A 17,422-nucleotide genomic window follows, 5' to 3' on the forward strand; every position below is an offset into this window, starting at 1 on the left:
GATACAAGGACGCTTTATAAGAAGATATCGTGCATAGGCTGGAGGGCACTCACAATGACATAATCATTAACGGAACTTTGGTATTGATTGAGGATAAAATGATTTCCGTATCTGGAAAATGTCTAGCTGATTTCGGCCTACCCACACCACAGCGAAGAGGGGAATTATTAAGTGAAGTTGTGAAGGAGTTAAACTACGGCACCGCGGTCTTAGAAGTGCAGTTTAATGAAATGACACTATGATTACTTCCCAAGTAGCGTCAAATCTACGAAACGATTCTGCACGAATAATAGTGGGGGTGAGGGATTATTCTTTCTTGATGCACCAGGGGGTACGGGTAAGACATTTGTGCTGAATCTCTGCTAGCCCAACTCCGCAAGGACTGCAATATAGCTCTAGCTGTAGCTTCCTCGGACATTGTTACAACTTTGCTTAATGGTGGCTGGGCTGCACATTCCGTTTTCAAATTGGCACTTAATCTTGCAAACAAAGATACCCCAACATGCAGCATCACCATAAACCGAGGCCGGGCAGTTCTTTTGCAGCAGTGGAAATTAATAGTATGGGACGAGTGCACAATGTACACAAGCATGCATTAGAGGCATTAAATCACAACCTGCAGGACATCCGCGGCAAACAGGCGGTGATGGGCGGCGTTGTCGTTTTGCGCACAGGCGATTTTAGATTAAATGCATTTCCCAAGGCGTCACCTCTGTCGTCTAGGACTAAAAAACTCCATCTTATGTGCAACATGCACGTCCAACTGTACAAGGACCATAAATCGGGTGTATTTGCAAATAAGATTCCGCATATTGGAGAGGGTCGTCTAGAAACAGATGCAGATGGGATAATTCTATTTTCAGAAGAATTTTCATATCCAGTGGCTACAGAAGATGAACTTATCATGCAAGTTTTTTCCAATTTGGAGGTTAATATAAATAATGAATAATGGTTGTGTGACAGGGCAATGCTGTCGCCAAAGAACGAGTGTCAATAAAATAAACAAACAAACAAAAAATGTAGACATGATCGTCGGAAATTCAAAACGATACACATCCATAGAAACTGCGATGGCTAATGACTATAGTACTGCCTACACCGTTGAATTTGGCAACTCCTCAGAGTTAACAGGTGCATCTTCGCATAAGCTGGAACTTAAATTTGGCGTTCCAGCTTTGTTGATGCGAAATCTTGAAGCATTATGCAATGGCACCAGGCTTCGTATCAGAGAGCTTGGCTGTAATATTATAAAAGCTACCATTATTACAGGATCTGCTAAAGCAGACAGCGTTTTAATTCCCCGCATACCTGTTATTCTAAACATCTTGCCATTTTGTTTCAAGAGGTTACAATTTCCATTAAAATTGGCTTTTACAATGACGATCAACGAATCTCAGGGCCAAACCAGGACTTAATGTTGTATACATTATGGTATTAGAATAAAAATAAATGTTGACATTTTCCCGTAGATATTTCTCAATCAATTACAAGTTTCTTGATTATATCATATCAGACTCTGCTTTCAACAACACTATAATGATACAGTTTGATAACATTTTACATTTTGATCAAACCGTCATACATACACATCAAAATTTCCACGCGAACGAAGTCGCGGGTAATAGCTAGTATTTGCATATTTGCATTATTATATATATTAATTAAGTGAAAAGCAGAAACTTTTCAAAAGTTGGAAACACCACAAACATCGTCAGCGATATTGGCGGCAACTACTTCTATCTACTAATTGAAGATAAAGCCACGTGACTAAACTGTATTGTTGTGAAACATCACGTTACTTATTTACTTGGGGAAGACACCCAAAAATTCTGTTAATTTTCTTTTGAATGAACCATAATTTTAAGATTTAATAAGTTATTCGTCAATTTGCATATGTGCAACAATTTAAATAAATTAAGTAAAATACAGAAACTTTTCTAAAGTTGGCAACGCCACTAACATCGCCACCGATATCGCCGGCTACTCTTTCTATCTTCTAATTGGAATATCATTTATGACATATTTTATAATGGCGGACGATCCTGAGGACTTTATTCAAGCGGCTATCACTATACAGTCTTCAGTTTTCTCTTTCGTAGAAAATATTCCCAAACTAAGTAAGGATAATAGTAAGGATTTTCATTCGGTAAGAAAATTTCAAAAATTGATCGTGTAACCTTGAAGAGATAAGAAAATTTACTTTCTTTATAGCGGATTACGTCCATCTTTGGTGCCACCTAAATGCTGATAGAGAATAACTTAGTGATTGATTGATTGATTGAGTAACTTCTTCGGACTGGGGTCCAAGTTTAAATAAAATACATTTTGAAATATTTTGATTTATTGTTTGATCCAAAGAACTGAGATGAAATTGACATTAATCTATGTTGTGAAGTGTCATCAAAAGCACAAGTCTATCTGAACAAACATTGGGAAAAGTGATATAATTTATAGAAAAATTAATATTTGTGTTGTAAATTATGAAATTAATTTGAACTAATTTACATGCTAAAATAATTGCAACAACTTAATTAATTTAATTAATAGAAAACGTATAAACTTATTTATTGGCAACACTTCGAACATCGCCGACGATATCGCTGAAAACTTATGTGCTCTTCGAGATACTAATTTGATATATTCTGCTGAAAAGTATTTAATTATGGCTGAAGAACCGGAGGATTTTATTAAATCAGCTCTAAAAATTCAGTCATCTTTTTTTCGAGAACATTCCAAAGTTGAGTAAAGACAATAGCAAACGTTTGAGAGACTACGTGGTTGACTTCGTCTCAGTTATCTCAAGACAACAAACTGTAACACAAATGGTCTTGGGGAAACTTCATGAAAAATCGGAATTCCTTGAAAATAAATTGTTTACCCTACAGGGTACCAAGGATGATCAAACAGATAAAATAACTTACGCCGCTGTTATAAAAAAAGCTCGAGAAAAGATCCAGGAGTAGGAGAGAAGAGGATTGTATATTGCTCTTCTGTACCCTAAAGATGAAGATAGACATGGCAAAAAAGACTTATCAAAGAGAAAAATCAAACAGACATTAATCCTGCCAAAATTAAAGTGGGCATTAGGAATGTCAGGAATCTAAACAAGGGTGGCATAGCGATTGAGGTCGCAAATGATGATGGGATACAAAGAATTAGCGATGAAATGGAAAATAATGTAGTAAGGAAGGATGAAATCATGATAAAGAAAACAAAAAAGGTAAATCCTAAGATTATTATTTATCGAGTATTATTTTCAAGTGAAGCTGACATTAAACACGAATATATGATGAAAACGGAGAAAGATAATAACCGGATTATATCTTTGGACCAATCTCTTTTAGAAACATCATCAAGAATATAAAGGTGAACCTCGGGTGGTACAGACTTTCCATTAGAGAATACCTAAGAACTAGACAATGTTTTCATTGCTCTAGATTTGGTCATCTAGCTGTGAAATGTCCAGACAAGGTCAAGTTTAGTTTAGTTATATTAACATCCCGTTTTAAGGCAAAACAAGGGCTATTTGGGGAGGTGACACCTGTCAGGTCAGATGACACCTGAACTTCTTTTTAGCGATTTTAATCTGTTATTAATTTGTATTTATTGTTCTCCATCTGAAAATCGTAACCCAAGTTAACAGATTCTTGAAAAAATCGTAAACAAATACCAGAATCCAGCAATATTAATTAATGGCAAATTAAATGCCACAAATCCTGCATGGAGACAGGACAATATGGATGAGAGAGGAAGATGTGTACAGGAATTTATAAATCGACTCGACATTGACATTATTAATGAAATGGATTCCCCACCTACTTTCGACTCTGTCGGGGAGAAAAGCTGGATTGATTTAACCCTAACTAAAAATATAACAAGGAGCATGATATGGGATTGGCAAGTCTGTTCAGAAACTACAGAAAGTGACCACAAGATCATCGTGTTTCACCCAGAACACATCACAGAAAGGGAAATTAACCCTAGAAAAAGATGGTCTTTGGATAAAATTGAAATTTTTGAATTTCGAAAAGATATTTAAATATTATTGGATTCATTCTCCAATATAGATATTAATGAAAATAATTTCATAACAGTAATGAATGAGTTGGATGAAGGCCTAAATCTAATCTGTCAAATGTTATAAGAAATCAATTTATAAAAATAAAAAAAATAACATATGGTGCACATTTAGTCTAAATATAATGAGGAGTAAAACCACAGCATTAAGAAGGAAATATCAAAACATTTCAGATTCACAGGAGAGAATAAAATGGACCCAAGGAAGAACATGCGAAATATAAGAAAATAATTCCTCTAGCCAAGAAGGAATGCTCTAAAGACTTTCTTTACAATATAGATCAGAAAAAAATCTTATGGCAAAATTAAAAACATAATTAAGGACAAAAAATCAGAAGTAAAAATTGGACAAATTTTATAAGATAATGGAGTACTAATGGAAACAAACTATAACGAATGGAGTAACGAATAGAGTACTGTAACGAAAGTAGAGATTACATACATTACACTTTCATTTACAAAGGATAACCAAGGTAGATAGACTAGAGGACAGTGTAGAAATAAATACTATTGATTTTTCTACAATTGAAATCAAAAATACACTTTCAAGTATGGAGAAAAATAGTGTTCCAGGATATGATGGATGGAACGTAGAAATTATACAAGAGTTGTTTAAAAGGGGTAAAAATTGGTTGCCAAATTTATTAAATGTGTGTCTTGCTCAAGGTTTCTTTCCCAAAAGTTGGAAAACTGCAGAAGTTGTCTTAATTCCTAAGGAAGGAAAGAATATAAACGAATACAGATCAAAATAGACCAATTTGTCTGTTACTAGTCATTGGTAAAATTTTAGATAAATTGATAACAAAAAAGACTATCCTATTTTGTGGAAAGAGAGAAATTACTAAATGAAAATCAATTTGGATTCCGCAAAAATCGAGGAACAATAGACGCCTTAAAAGGAATTATTAATTTTATTCATGAGGCTCGTGATCAAAAATTGATCACATGTTGATATTCTTAAATATATCAAATGCTTTCAACTTAGTAAAATGATCAGATCTAAAACGAATTATTCAAAAAATAACAAATTTTTTTGGTTCCTTAAATTGCTTACTTGAAGATTTTCTTTGAGATGGAACTATTGTTTTATCGGTTGGTGCAAAATGGTAATATGACTTAGGGGTTCACAGGGATCCAGCCTTGGCCCCATTGAATGTTGAATGAATTTGCTCCAGATTCGGAAATTCTCGTTCAAGCATATGCAAGCGACATTATAATTTTGATGAAAGCAGCAGCTTCATATTTATTTACTACAAAACATATTCCGATTATGAAAAAAAAAAAAAAGATTGGACAGGTAATTATAACCTGAGGTTTAATAGAGACAAGTCTGTATATACAATCATTAAAAACAGAAGAGATATTACTCAATTTCCAGACATTAAGTTATATGGTCAAAGGCTCTTTTATTCCAAGAATATCTCTTATCTTGCAATTATTTTGGATTTAAACTTTTTATTGATGCCACATCTAAATGCGATCCAAGAAAAAGTATTAAAATTGCAAGAAAAATTACGTAGGATCATATGAGTCACATGGGAATTAAAACCCAAAGTAATCAAACTAATCTATCTTGATGTCATTGAAAAAAATTATCACTTATGGAAGTGAAGTTTGGTAGAAAAATTTAATCAATAATAAACTTCTAAGTATACAGAGACAGTCTCTATTAGCAATTACCAAATGTTATAGCACTGTCTCCAACGAATCCTTACAAGTGTTATTCAGAATACAATTACTGTCTCAAGTGTAAAACGACACCAAAAATTAGAAAATTTCATAAATGAAATTAGAAATATAGACTACACAATAATGGAAGCTCCATGGGAAGCTACAAAAGTCGAGTGGACTTCTTTTGACGATATTATGTCTGGGACCCAAATATTTTCTAATGGTTCTAAAATCAATGGGTGAGTAGGATGCACTAATGTCATCTATCAGGATAGCTTAGAAACTTAATGCAAATTGACTCGACTAAATGATGAGAGTATTGTGTACATTGCAGAACACTTAGCGATTTCACAGGCTATTGACCATATTGAGGGGGAAAAAAAATAGGAAAATGTCAATATCCTTTCTGATACAAGGTCTGCATTTGAAAGTCTGCTAGCTTCTAACGACAATAGAAAATTTATAACACATAAAAGACGTTAACTGATTATTTCTCTAACATAAAACTTATGCGAGTCAAAGCGCATAAAGGAATTCTAGGGAATGAATGTGCAGACTTTTGGGCCAAAAAAAGAAGAAATAGGCTTTTATTTCAGTTTAACCGGAACACAGTTAAAAACAGAATTAAGAAATAAAATAAATAAAATATGGCAAGAAAGATGGGACAAAACAAATAAAGATGCATGGATAAAAAAGTTCATACAAAAAGTAATTCTAATCAGTGTATAAAAAAAAAGGAGAAGGACAGTAATTTTCTGTAAATTTTCTTTTATATTTTTATCCTGGCTAATAGATTCTTATGTAAGTTTTTATTTAACAATGTTTTCTTTATTTTCATGTAAAAATGAATTAACTACCACTATTTATAATTAGAAAGATGAGAATATATGCTTTACAGTGTGTAAAAAAAGTAGGACACCTACTACATTTTTTTATTTGGTGGAATGTACACGAGTAGAAGTGTAAGTATATACTTTTTTAAACTGTTTTTTACTCAGGAAAACATATTTTATTAAACATTTCACTAATGCTTCAATTTTAGAATGCCTAGAGGTATATTCTTAAATGACTTTCAAAACGGGAAAATTGTTACATATAAAAATGAAGGTAAATGTTTTAGACAGATCGCTTATATACTGCATGTCAGCCCCAATGCATTTTCTAACTTTGTTAAAAATGCAAACAGAAACGAAATAAGAAAGACTGGTAGGCCTAAAAATTAACACCTTGTGATGAAAGGAAACATGCTCATAAGCTTAAAATGAGTAGTGGAAGTGTTGCAAAAGCTCGAAATCAAGTAGGAGTTATTCATGTGTCCAAGCAAACAGTATACAACTATATCCAAAAAAGATTTGATTTCAAAAGACGGAGGCATCTAAAGTGGAAACAAACACATAATAATAATCGTTTGTCTTGAGCTAAGGAAACATGTCATGGACAACAGAATGGATTTCTGTGATACTTTCAGATGAAAAAAAAGTTTAACTTAGATGGTCCAGACAGTTATCAAAATTACTGGCATTGTTTGAAAAATGTAGAACAATATAATTCAATCAGACAAATAGGAGGAGGAAGTTTGATGATCTGGTTAACAGTTGGTTATGGAGGAAGAACAAGTTGGTCTTTCTCAATGGTAGGCAGAAACATACAGATTACATTAATGTTCTGAATTCTAAGCTTCTTCCTTATGGCTTCGAATTAGGAGGAGAATAGTGGATGTTGCAACAAGATGGAGCGTCAATCCACACCGCCAATGGTGTAAAAATTGGTTCATTGCAAATAATGTGCAGGTTTTACCATGGCCAGCTAAAAGTCCCGATCTGGATATGAAAAATATCTGGGCAATGTTTGTTCGTCGAGTATATGATGGTGAGAAGCAGTTTAAATCGCTTGCTGAGCTTCAAGTGGCATTAAATACCTAATAGAATAATTTTTGTTAAACAGAAATCCAATCTTTGTATGATCACTTCCTAACAGAATATTCGAAGTCGTAAAAACTAATGAAAAGAGTAATTCTTACAAAAACCACTCATATTTTTCTTTTTATAACTGTCCTTCTACTTTTATTACATAGCTTCAAATGATAGAAACCATTTTGTTGTCACTTATATTTTATTTTTGAATATCATGGTAATGATACTTTTTTTTTGTGTGTGAATAATCTAAAAAATAATTCATAAAAAAATAAAAATAAACTTTTTTTTAAAAAAATCTAGCATCTTTCTACTTCTTTTATACAGTGTATATGACAACTTTTATTTAAATGAAATCATAACAGGTCACGAGTTTTTCGTGCACATCAAGTTAGACAACATGTAATTAGAGAATGCGATCCTTGGAAAGATATACGCAATTTGTGGCCCACGGACTGGAATAACATGAATTTGGAAACTTTGGTTCAATTTCCTTTTTTTCATATTTGCTCAACTCAAATCCTTACGAAGCTGTTGCAAATAGAATTGCAGGAAGTGGAATGTACACTTTGTAAATAAGTTCATTAATTGAAAATGTCATATATATTTTAAATCAAATCATTATTATTTATCATGTAACTACTATGTTATTATTATTATTACTCTTTTATCACGTACTTACTAACAAATTTTTAAAATAAATTTTGTACTGGAATGGTGTTTGCTGATGAATAACCTGAACAACTTTTACTTGTTACTAGGCTACTTATGCAATGAGAGTTAGTTCAAGTATTTATTTGTGGGTATAGAAATGGGTACTTAGGGACAATTTGGCCCTCTACAAGTAAAAGAGCAGATATTGTGGACCAGGAATGAAGTATCTAGACCAAATTCTATTGGTTTTACAAATTGTTAAACTTGTGTCTCTGCGCTGGATGAGGTTGCTTTGTGGGAGCCCATCGATATTTCCACATGGCTACAGTCGAGTCGGAATTATGGTATGCCTTACCTTACTGATAAGACCCTCGGGATGGCGGGGGCACCTCGTAATTGAGGATGAGAAGTTTCCGGTATGGTGGCTAGTTTTCACCATTCTTAAAGGTACATGAGATCCCATCAATGACAGGAAGTATTTCTTTAGGGAAAGATTGTAAAGTCAACGATTCGCTTGTAATGGGTCTAAGGTGACAAGTCAGTAGGCCTCAATAACAAATAATGCCATTTATTAACACGAAGAATGAATACACAGACAACAAAACACAGCCGACATACACACATGCTATATACAGCAGCACCCACAAAAAATAGCAACCACAAGTAGTATTCGGAAGTAAATGATCAAAACAGCACACAAAGCGGTCAGACAGAATCTATGTAATTATTCACTAAGATCTCACCAAACACTTACTTTCTCCATTGTGTCCTCGCTTTAGCTGTACCCAACTGTTGCCTCACTACTAAGCAATTGGTTACTCAATACACAACTCCATACTGCTTCACCACTTGACTCCAAGACTCAACGCACAGCTCAATCCATCAATCACTTGAGCTCCACTCAACGCTTGTGCTTTACTGGATTAATCCAACTAATTCGTCACTAACTAACTATACGACCCTCAATACTATTCACTTTAGCTAGGACTTCCGGTCTTTTATAGCTTCTGGAGCAAGGCATAGAAAGTTTAAGAACAATCAAGCATAACTCGCCTACTATTGGTCCTATCACCATAATTCCTAAAGAATCTAGTATCATCCATTTTGTTGCCAAAGTCACCAAATATATCGGCAAGTCGCAAATGGTTGCCAAGCCCAGGGTCATTGATCCGACATTCGATCAACTTCCAATAGAGCTAATGTAAAACTATCTCTCCTACAATGAAACTAACTGTGCTGGGAAGGGCATTATAGACTTGTAACATTGCTCCTCTCTTCAAAGACTAACATCCTCGTAGTTTCACTACAATCCAATAGCTGGGGCAGACCACAGATCGATATTAACAATCTGTGATTTGGCGTTGGGCGACTTCTAAACTTTCACTGTCAACATTGTTCATTTTTTTAATGATAGTAAAAGAATCCGTTCGAACTCTCTGGCTGCCTGGAGCTTGAATTCCCGCGACTGCTGACACAAGAGTTGCTCACCAATGAATCCTCGTTAAAGGATTTACTAATTCAGATTGCAGGGTCTCAAAACAGTCCCATATTGTTATTTTTTTACACTACCTAGGAGTAGATAATCAAGCATAATTTGCCTCCTATTGGTCCTATCGTCAAAATTCCTAAAAATTCTAATATCATTCATTTTGTTGTCAATTCTGCTGGTGGATCACTGATAATGCATCCAATCAGTATCCAATAGGGCTGACCGTAAATCTATCTTTTCTACAATGGAACTGTGCTATGAAGCGCATTACAGATTCATTACAATATGTTAATTCACTGGGGATACTGGTTATATTTAATTTCAGTTAAATCATTTAGAAATATTTTTATGTCCATAATTCTATCAAATCATTACATTATCGCCTTTATTTTAAGCATCTTACATTGTTTTCTTCAATGTGTACATGAACATTTCTAAATTATATTAGTCCCATGAATCACAGCACTATAAAAAATATAAATCTGCAGTTCATCTATATGAGGCATCTGCATTGTCCCATTTAAATAAATGAAAACAATTATGCTTATTTCCTTTCCTTAATTTCAAATTTTTTGAATGCACATGAATTAGTTTAAAAGTTTGAAGAAAACTAAAAGAATATAATATTCATTGGCAACATTATATAAAAATGTTCAACTTTAGAAAATTTCAGCTCCTGTGCACATTTCAGCTCTTTTGAGAGTATTTTATTATAATTATTTATTTATTCTAGCATGGTAATACACATCATGTTAAATATTTATTCTGCAAAAAATGCTGAATTATGAAATATATATAAAGTCATTATCTATAGTACTTCAGTATACAATACTTCCTTCTTTTTGTCTAAGAATTGAAAAAAAAATTAACATGAACTTAAATGATACAGAATCTATTTTTGCTTTTTTGCCAAGAGTATTTTTTTGTTTTGTTTAAAAATCAATTAAAATAAAAGAAAGAAACATTTTAAATAGAGGAATCTCAATATTAGACAAACAGTCAAATTACTTCATGTACTAATAATGTAAATTATTAATATCATATAAAGGACTTTAAAAATAAATATTAAAATTTAAAAAAATTAATTTTAAAAATTTGGCTTAAAATAAAAATTTAGAAGAAAATTACAAAATTACATTACTAAAAATGTTCTAAAATATTTTTCTGCTTAAATATATATAAAATATCATTCATATGTATAGCTTTTTGGAATTTTAATATACCTGATCTCCGAAGACCTGAAAAAAGTATTTCAGGATGCTCCAAAGGTAACTGAATTGTATCTAGAATCTCCTGTTTCACATGAGCAAGTCCTCCAATGTCTTCAAACTTTACATCAGGAATCTATATGAAAAATGTTCATTAAAATTATCAACAAAATTAACTATTACATGAATAAAACACAATTCTTACTTATGCTTTAAACGTTTTTGATCAAAATGAATGTTTGCTGACACATGTTCCATTCACATCACTAAGTCAACTGATTCAGAACAAATGTCAAATTATACACCAATTTTAAAAATATTTTACAGGAATTAAAATGTAATTTTCTACAATTAACTTAATACCTTCAAATTTTTAATTTAAAAATGAATGAGTACAATTCCTTCCTGATTATTATCAGTTTCAATTCGCTTAAATAAAATAAATTTCATTAAAAGAATCTCTATCTAGAATCTCCTGTTTCACATGAGCAAGTCCTCCAATGTCTTCAAACTTTACATCAGGAATCTACATGAAAAATGTTCATTAAAATTATCAACAAAATTAACTATTACATGAATAAAACACAATTCTTACTTATGCTTTAAACGTTTTTGATCAAAATGAATGTTTGCTGACACATGTTCCATTCACATCACTAAGTCAACTGATTCAGAACAAATGTCAAATTATACACCAATTTTAAAAATATTTTACAGGAATTAAAATGTAATTTTCTACAATTAACTTAATACCTTCAAATTTTTAATTTAAAAATGAATGAGAACAATTCCTTCCTGATTATTATTGTTAAGAAAAAGATAATTTAATCGTAATTATTATTACCTTTTTCGGTTAGTTTTCCTAGCCAAAGTTCGAAATGTACGCGAAAATGCCTACATAAACAAAAGCATAGTTTGCTTCTGTTCTTTCTTCAGAAATTGTTTCTTTTAATCTTTAAACATATTCATCTCGTAAATAATAAATTATCATAATCTCGTGCTAATTTAATATTGTCTAAGATTAAACTATTTAGATGCAATCATCTGACTAATTAGCATAAGATTTCGGTATTTATGATTCGAGTCGTAACTACTGTGCAATATGCAAATGTAAATCTGTATGTACATGTAAATCAATCACGTGATCACCATGAGATCATATAAAAGCGGATGCCAGCTTTTGTAAGGATATATCCGAATCCATTCTCCCGCTCTCTGGCTAGCTTTTCGCTCTAGCGACGTTTGTTTGCTGCGAGTTTCAGAAATGTCTGAGAATAGAAAATATAATACTTTCTGTGCTTTTAAAATTTTGTAACTAAATTTTGTAAATCAAGTAACTTCTTGATTTTATATTTTCTGTTGAACCTTAATGAATAAATCCCGTTGATGTTTTTAAAAGGATGTTGATCTCCAATCAATGAACTTTTGAATCCTTTGCATCGTAAGTAGTATTAGTATGCGATTAGATGAACTTTTAGACCACTGCGTGATATTAGAGTTTCTTCATAATTAGATGCAGCCAATGCTACTCGTCATTTCATAAGAAGAAATTTTAACAATTATCAGTTTCAATTCGCTTAAATAAAATAAATTTCATTAAAAGGGCAATTCAAAATTAAATATTAAAGTGCAAGGATACTTTGCAACAAGCAAAACTTTACAAATGGATTTCCATTTTGATGAAAATATTCCATTATCATTTATAACCTATATGATTTTTTTAAATATGTATATCAGGTTATGGGATTAACCTGACAGCCCAGCAAATGTGCTAGTATAAATATTCCCATAACATTATATCTAACCTTTTAGACTAAGTTCTAGAAAATTCCAAAAATAATTAAAGAAGAATCCATACCTTTGGTGCTCCAATTGCTTCAGCAAATTTAGATTGCAACTTTTCAAGGGCATTTATTAAATCCTTCTGAACAACTGGAACAGAAGCTAAAATTATATCCTCCTCTTCTTTTGGATTCAAGCCATTCATGTTTCTAAAAATAATGATAATAAACAAATAAAAAGACTAGTTGTATATTGCAACCAAGCCTTTCTAGTACTATTCAATGTACATTGAAATTTTTAAAACTAAATTATTTACACAAATTTCCGAATTCTGCTATATGCATTTCTAATGGCTTGATTTACCAGTGCACATAAGTCCCCTAAGACAAAACCCTAAAAAAGAAAAAAAAGAGAAATGTATGTAAAACAATTACAAAAAAAAAAATAAAAATCAATAAAAAATAATTTAATTAAAAATTAAATTTAAAAAAATTAAAGCAACATACTGCAGTTCTTTGAGCTAAATAACGTGTTGAAACATCATTACCAACATCACATACTGTGAGAAGATCTTGAAGAATAAGAGACCGCTCCAATTCAGTTGGTGTCTGCAAATTATAAATAAATTTTAAATCACTTAAAAATCTTTTTTTTTTTTTTTTTTTTTTTTTTGCATAATACAAATAACTTACATCCATATACACTGTGTGCAAAAATGAAGCAACTAGGTCACTATTCAGTTTCTTTTCAGTTGTTGTACCAATGACAACCACGGGCCAAGCACTGCCATAACTATTTACATTCTTCAGTAGATTTGCTAATGTGTGTATCACTCTAGAATCTACAAAAGAATGAATTCACTTAAAAACATAACAGAATGCACAATACAATAAAAAGATTATGCTCTCCACAATCAAAACTATAAATTGCACATATAGTGGAAATGTGAAATAATTCAAATGTCTAGAACAGTGTCCCCAAACTTTTGACTTATGCATACCCCTTCTATAATTTTCGTAAAGCTGAGTATTCCCTCATCAAAAAAAAAAAAAAAAAAAAAAAAAAAAAAAAAAAAATGGATTCATTTTAATAACAATCAAAAATATATTTTTCTTTTTTTGTGACATACACAAAATAAAAAGAAAAAAATTATTTATTATAAAATATAAATAAAAGTTATATTGTAAGTAACATTTATTTGGATCAATGAGAAGGATGAAATTGTTTGTGATGAGATGACAGATAGTTATTATTTTGTTCCCAGTTTGTTCACTTTAATCTCAGATGCGGTTCCATGTCCAATAGTCTATTCCTTTTTTTCGACTTAATCGCTACAAATGCTGAAAAAACAACTTCACATAAATATGAAGATGGAAAAGGCAAGATATATTTCAAAACTTTTTCTGTTAAGACCGGATACACATGTTGCATTTGTAACTAGAATGATGTTAACGTACTCTCACTATGTTTAATTTTCAAAAATTTGTCATAAGCCAATTACAACAATTGCTCTTCTTCTGCATGCGTCAAATCTTCTGACATGGATGTTATGTCAATGTTAAATAAATCTCTTATCCATACAATATTTTGTTTAAATAAGGGAAATAGTTTTTCAAGCCCACTTGCAAACTTTCCAAATGCTGTGCTATGCATTTCAGAATATCAGCATCAATTTTAGTAGTCAAACTTGTAATAAACTCATTAAGAGGAAAACGAGTCTACTTCTCCATTATCAACTCTCTTTTGCCATAAATTTAGTTTTGCGATGACAGCGTTTACTTTATCTTGAACGTGAAACAATGAAACTTCCTTGACTTGTAACGATAAGTTGGGCCAATTTAAAACAGAGAATATATCTGCTAAATATGCTAGTTTACAAAGCAATTTCCAATCATAACACTTCTCAACTCAAATCTATGATTAAGAAAACATTGAAGTTCATGTCTAAGTTCAAACAATCTATTCAGAACCTTTTCTCGAGATAGCCAACGAACATCAGTATGAAAAAGAAGCTGGATATAACTACTTCCCATATCTTCGAATATTTGCTAAAAAAGTCGTGCATTAAAAAGACAACTTTTAATGTAGTTAACAATTTTCACGCTTTCATCTAGAATGTTCTGTAGTTCAGTGGGCATCTTAATCGGCGGTCCCACGACTGGTCCAGACACCAGCAGATCACGCGTTCCCCTTTCGACCCCTCTTGCGGTTTTCTGGGGTGCTTTGATGTTTGTCCAGTTTACTGACAAATTGTCGGTAAACTAGACAGGCATCAAAGCACACCAGAAAACTGCAAGGGGGGAACGCGTGGACCGCTGCCGTCTGGACCGGTCGTGGGACCGCCGCTTTACATGTTGCCAAAGCCTCTCTGCGTATGCAACAATGTGTGGATATCACATTCGGGGCAACATTTCAAATTCTTACAACGAGTCCTTTATTAATTCCGACTACACTTTTTTCTTCATCTGTGCTTATTCCAACACATTTATTCCAATCAATTTTGTTCTCTTGCATAAACTTATTCATGACATTAAAGATATCTTCTCCTGTTATGTGACCTAATAAAGGCTGACAAAATAAAAAGTCGCCATGAATTCAAATCAAATGTTTCTCCAATTTTGGTCACGTGGGAAGGGACAGTGAACCACAGATGATTGGACCTTCTTTCATTTTGGACAGAGTCATGTGATTTTCCGGGGGTTGACTTTCGCCTCAGTTGTACCCCCATCAAACTCTTATTGTACCCCTGGGGGCATGCATACCACACTTTGGGAAACACTGGTCTAGAATAATGAATAAATGCATTAAAAAACATTGATGTCTAAATATATTTTTCATTTGTAAATAGAAAAGAATAATGAAATATAAAGAGCATCAAGATTTAAATCTTCTGTCATTGTAACATTTGGAAAAGTCCACCATCAGAAATCAACTACAAACAACTTCAGGGGAATTAATCCTTTAAGTATTCTATTAAATTTACATCATTCTACCATGTAGCTATCTAAAATATGACAAAATCACAATTAGAATTTTACACTCTTATGAAGAAAGTTCCAAATATGTCATCAAACTGTTAAAGCTTCAATGGAAAACATTCAATTATTGATTTTATTGACATTAGATTTACTTGACATAAAAAATGTGCAATAGTAGTTCCTTTTATAAAAAAATATTTAAATTACAATAAATACCTTCCTACCAAAAAGTTTTAACTACTACTTAACTTTTTACCATTTAATTACCAAAAATATATTCTGCTAATTGGTAAAAAAAATATTTATTACTGGAAGAAAAAGCATAGAACATTTCAAATGTTTCCTTTGCCATGCTATGAGAATTTCAGAATGTAGTAAGTTAATTAGAATCAATACTGAGAATGTAGTAAACATTTCAAAGAACAGAGGATGCTTAATTGTTTGATTAAGATGTTGTTCCTTGGTGAGTTTGCCAATACTTTAAATGTACTTAATGATCAAAACCCTAGAATAAAAAAATGCATTTTGTCACTAAATAGAACTTTAATCCGATCTTAGGTAGTCTAGAATTGATATTTTCATTGTAAGTGTAAGACATGCCAATTTTGGCAACCCTTCTCACCCCTGAGAGTAACCCCGCTTGCCAAACGGAAGTGGGGGAGGAGAAAGAGGGAGAGATCTGGCTGAGAGGCAGCAGAGTAAGATCGCTCTGCTAGATCGTGATGTTGTTCCTTGTAATATTTTCATAATTTTGTGTCGTAATCTGTGCTGTGTCCCTTATGAACCTGTGAATAAAAATTTTGGAACTAAAAAGTAGTGATCACTGTCTCTACAGCTCACACCAAAGAAATCCCACGCGAAAGAAAGGATTTTTACATTGGTGGCAGCTACATGGGATGTGAGCAGAGACAAATCACAGAATAGGTGAGCGGTACAGTGACCCTCAATACCCATCGTAATCAATGGAATTCCTGGTCGTCGTAACCAGTGGAATTCTTGGTCTGCAATGGAGTTCTTTCTCATCTTGGTCATCGTCACCAGTGCGGAGTTCTTGAGTTTTCAAGTTTTGGTGCTCAGGAATTCAGTGCTCAAGAGTTCAGAACCTGGCTCCAGAAAAAGATCAGGCCTACTGAATGGTTCTATTTGGGTTCATCCGTGTGGGAAGTAATTTTATTACCTCCAATGACAACAAACCGCGAGTACTGTAAACCTTTGTGCAATTATATCTCAAGTGCTGAAGAAGACCCTATTGCTTCGATTTTTTAATGCTAAAAAATAATTAAACGTTGTATTGAAATATAAATTTTCATAGTATACTGATAGTTTGGAAATATTTTGTGTATTTGTAATATGCATGTATTTTAATGAAAACTAAAGCAAAGCCAGACAAATTTGGATTCTTCCTGTCTTGAGCTGACGGCCAGTGCGACATTTTGTTGTGGGGGTCAGAAGACCACCCCGCCCAAACAACATCTGGTTTCTGTCTGCCCTGAGCTGGCGCGGATGCATTTTTTTTTTATTTCATTTCTTGTAAGGGAGAAACGGATGCACTCTGTTTCCCTTGATATGTTTATTGCTTTGCAGATGTTTGTAGGAGGTGATTTTGAAAACATCAGTATAGTGCTATTTTGTTTCCGGTGATACGTTTAA

The 17,422-nt window shown here is 32.6% G+C and overlaps 1 protein-coding gene across 2 annotated transcripts in view; it reads right to left on the reverse strand.

Annotated features, from left to right (window-relative positions):
• LOC129968617 (peroxisomal ATPase PEX6-like) overlaps positions 1 to 17,422 on the reverse strand; it is an 88,139-nt gene that overhangs the window by 40,122 nt on the left and 30,595 nt on the right. For both annotated transcript variants that reach the window (XM_056082694.1, XM_056082693.1), the window contains 5 exons: positions 13,487 to 13,635; positions 13,301 to 13,402; positions 13,111 to 13,187; positions 12,871 to 13,003; positions 11,028 to 11,148 (listed from right to left, as the gene is read on the reverse strand). In XM_056082694.1, the coding sequence (XP_055938669.1) occupies positions 11,028 to 11,148; positions 12,871 to 13,003; positions 13,111 to 13,187; positions 13,301 to 13,402; positions 13,487 to 13,635 (582 nt within the window). The remainder of the gene's footprint in view (positions 1 to 11,027; positions 11,149 to 12,870; positions 13,004 to 13,110; positions 13,188 to 13,300; positions 13,403 to 13,486; positions 13,636 to 17,422) is intronic.

This window comes from Argiope bruennichi, chromosome 5, assembly GCF_947563725.1.
Source record: "Argiope bruennichi chromosome 5, qqArgBrue1.1, whole genome shotgun sequence".
In the NCBI taxonomy this organism is placed as follows: domain Eukaryota; kingdom Metazoa; phylum Arthropoda; class Arachnida; order Araneae; family Araneidae; genus Argiope; species Argiope bruennichi.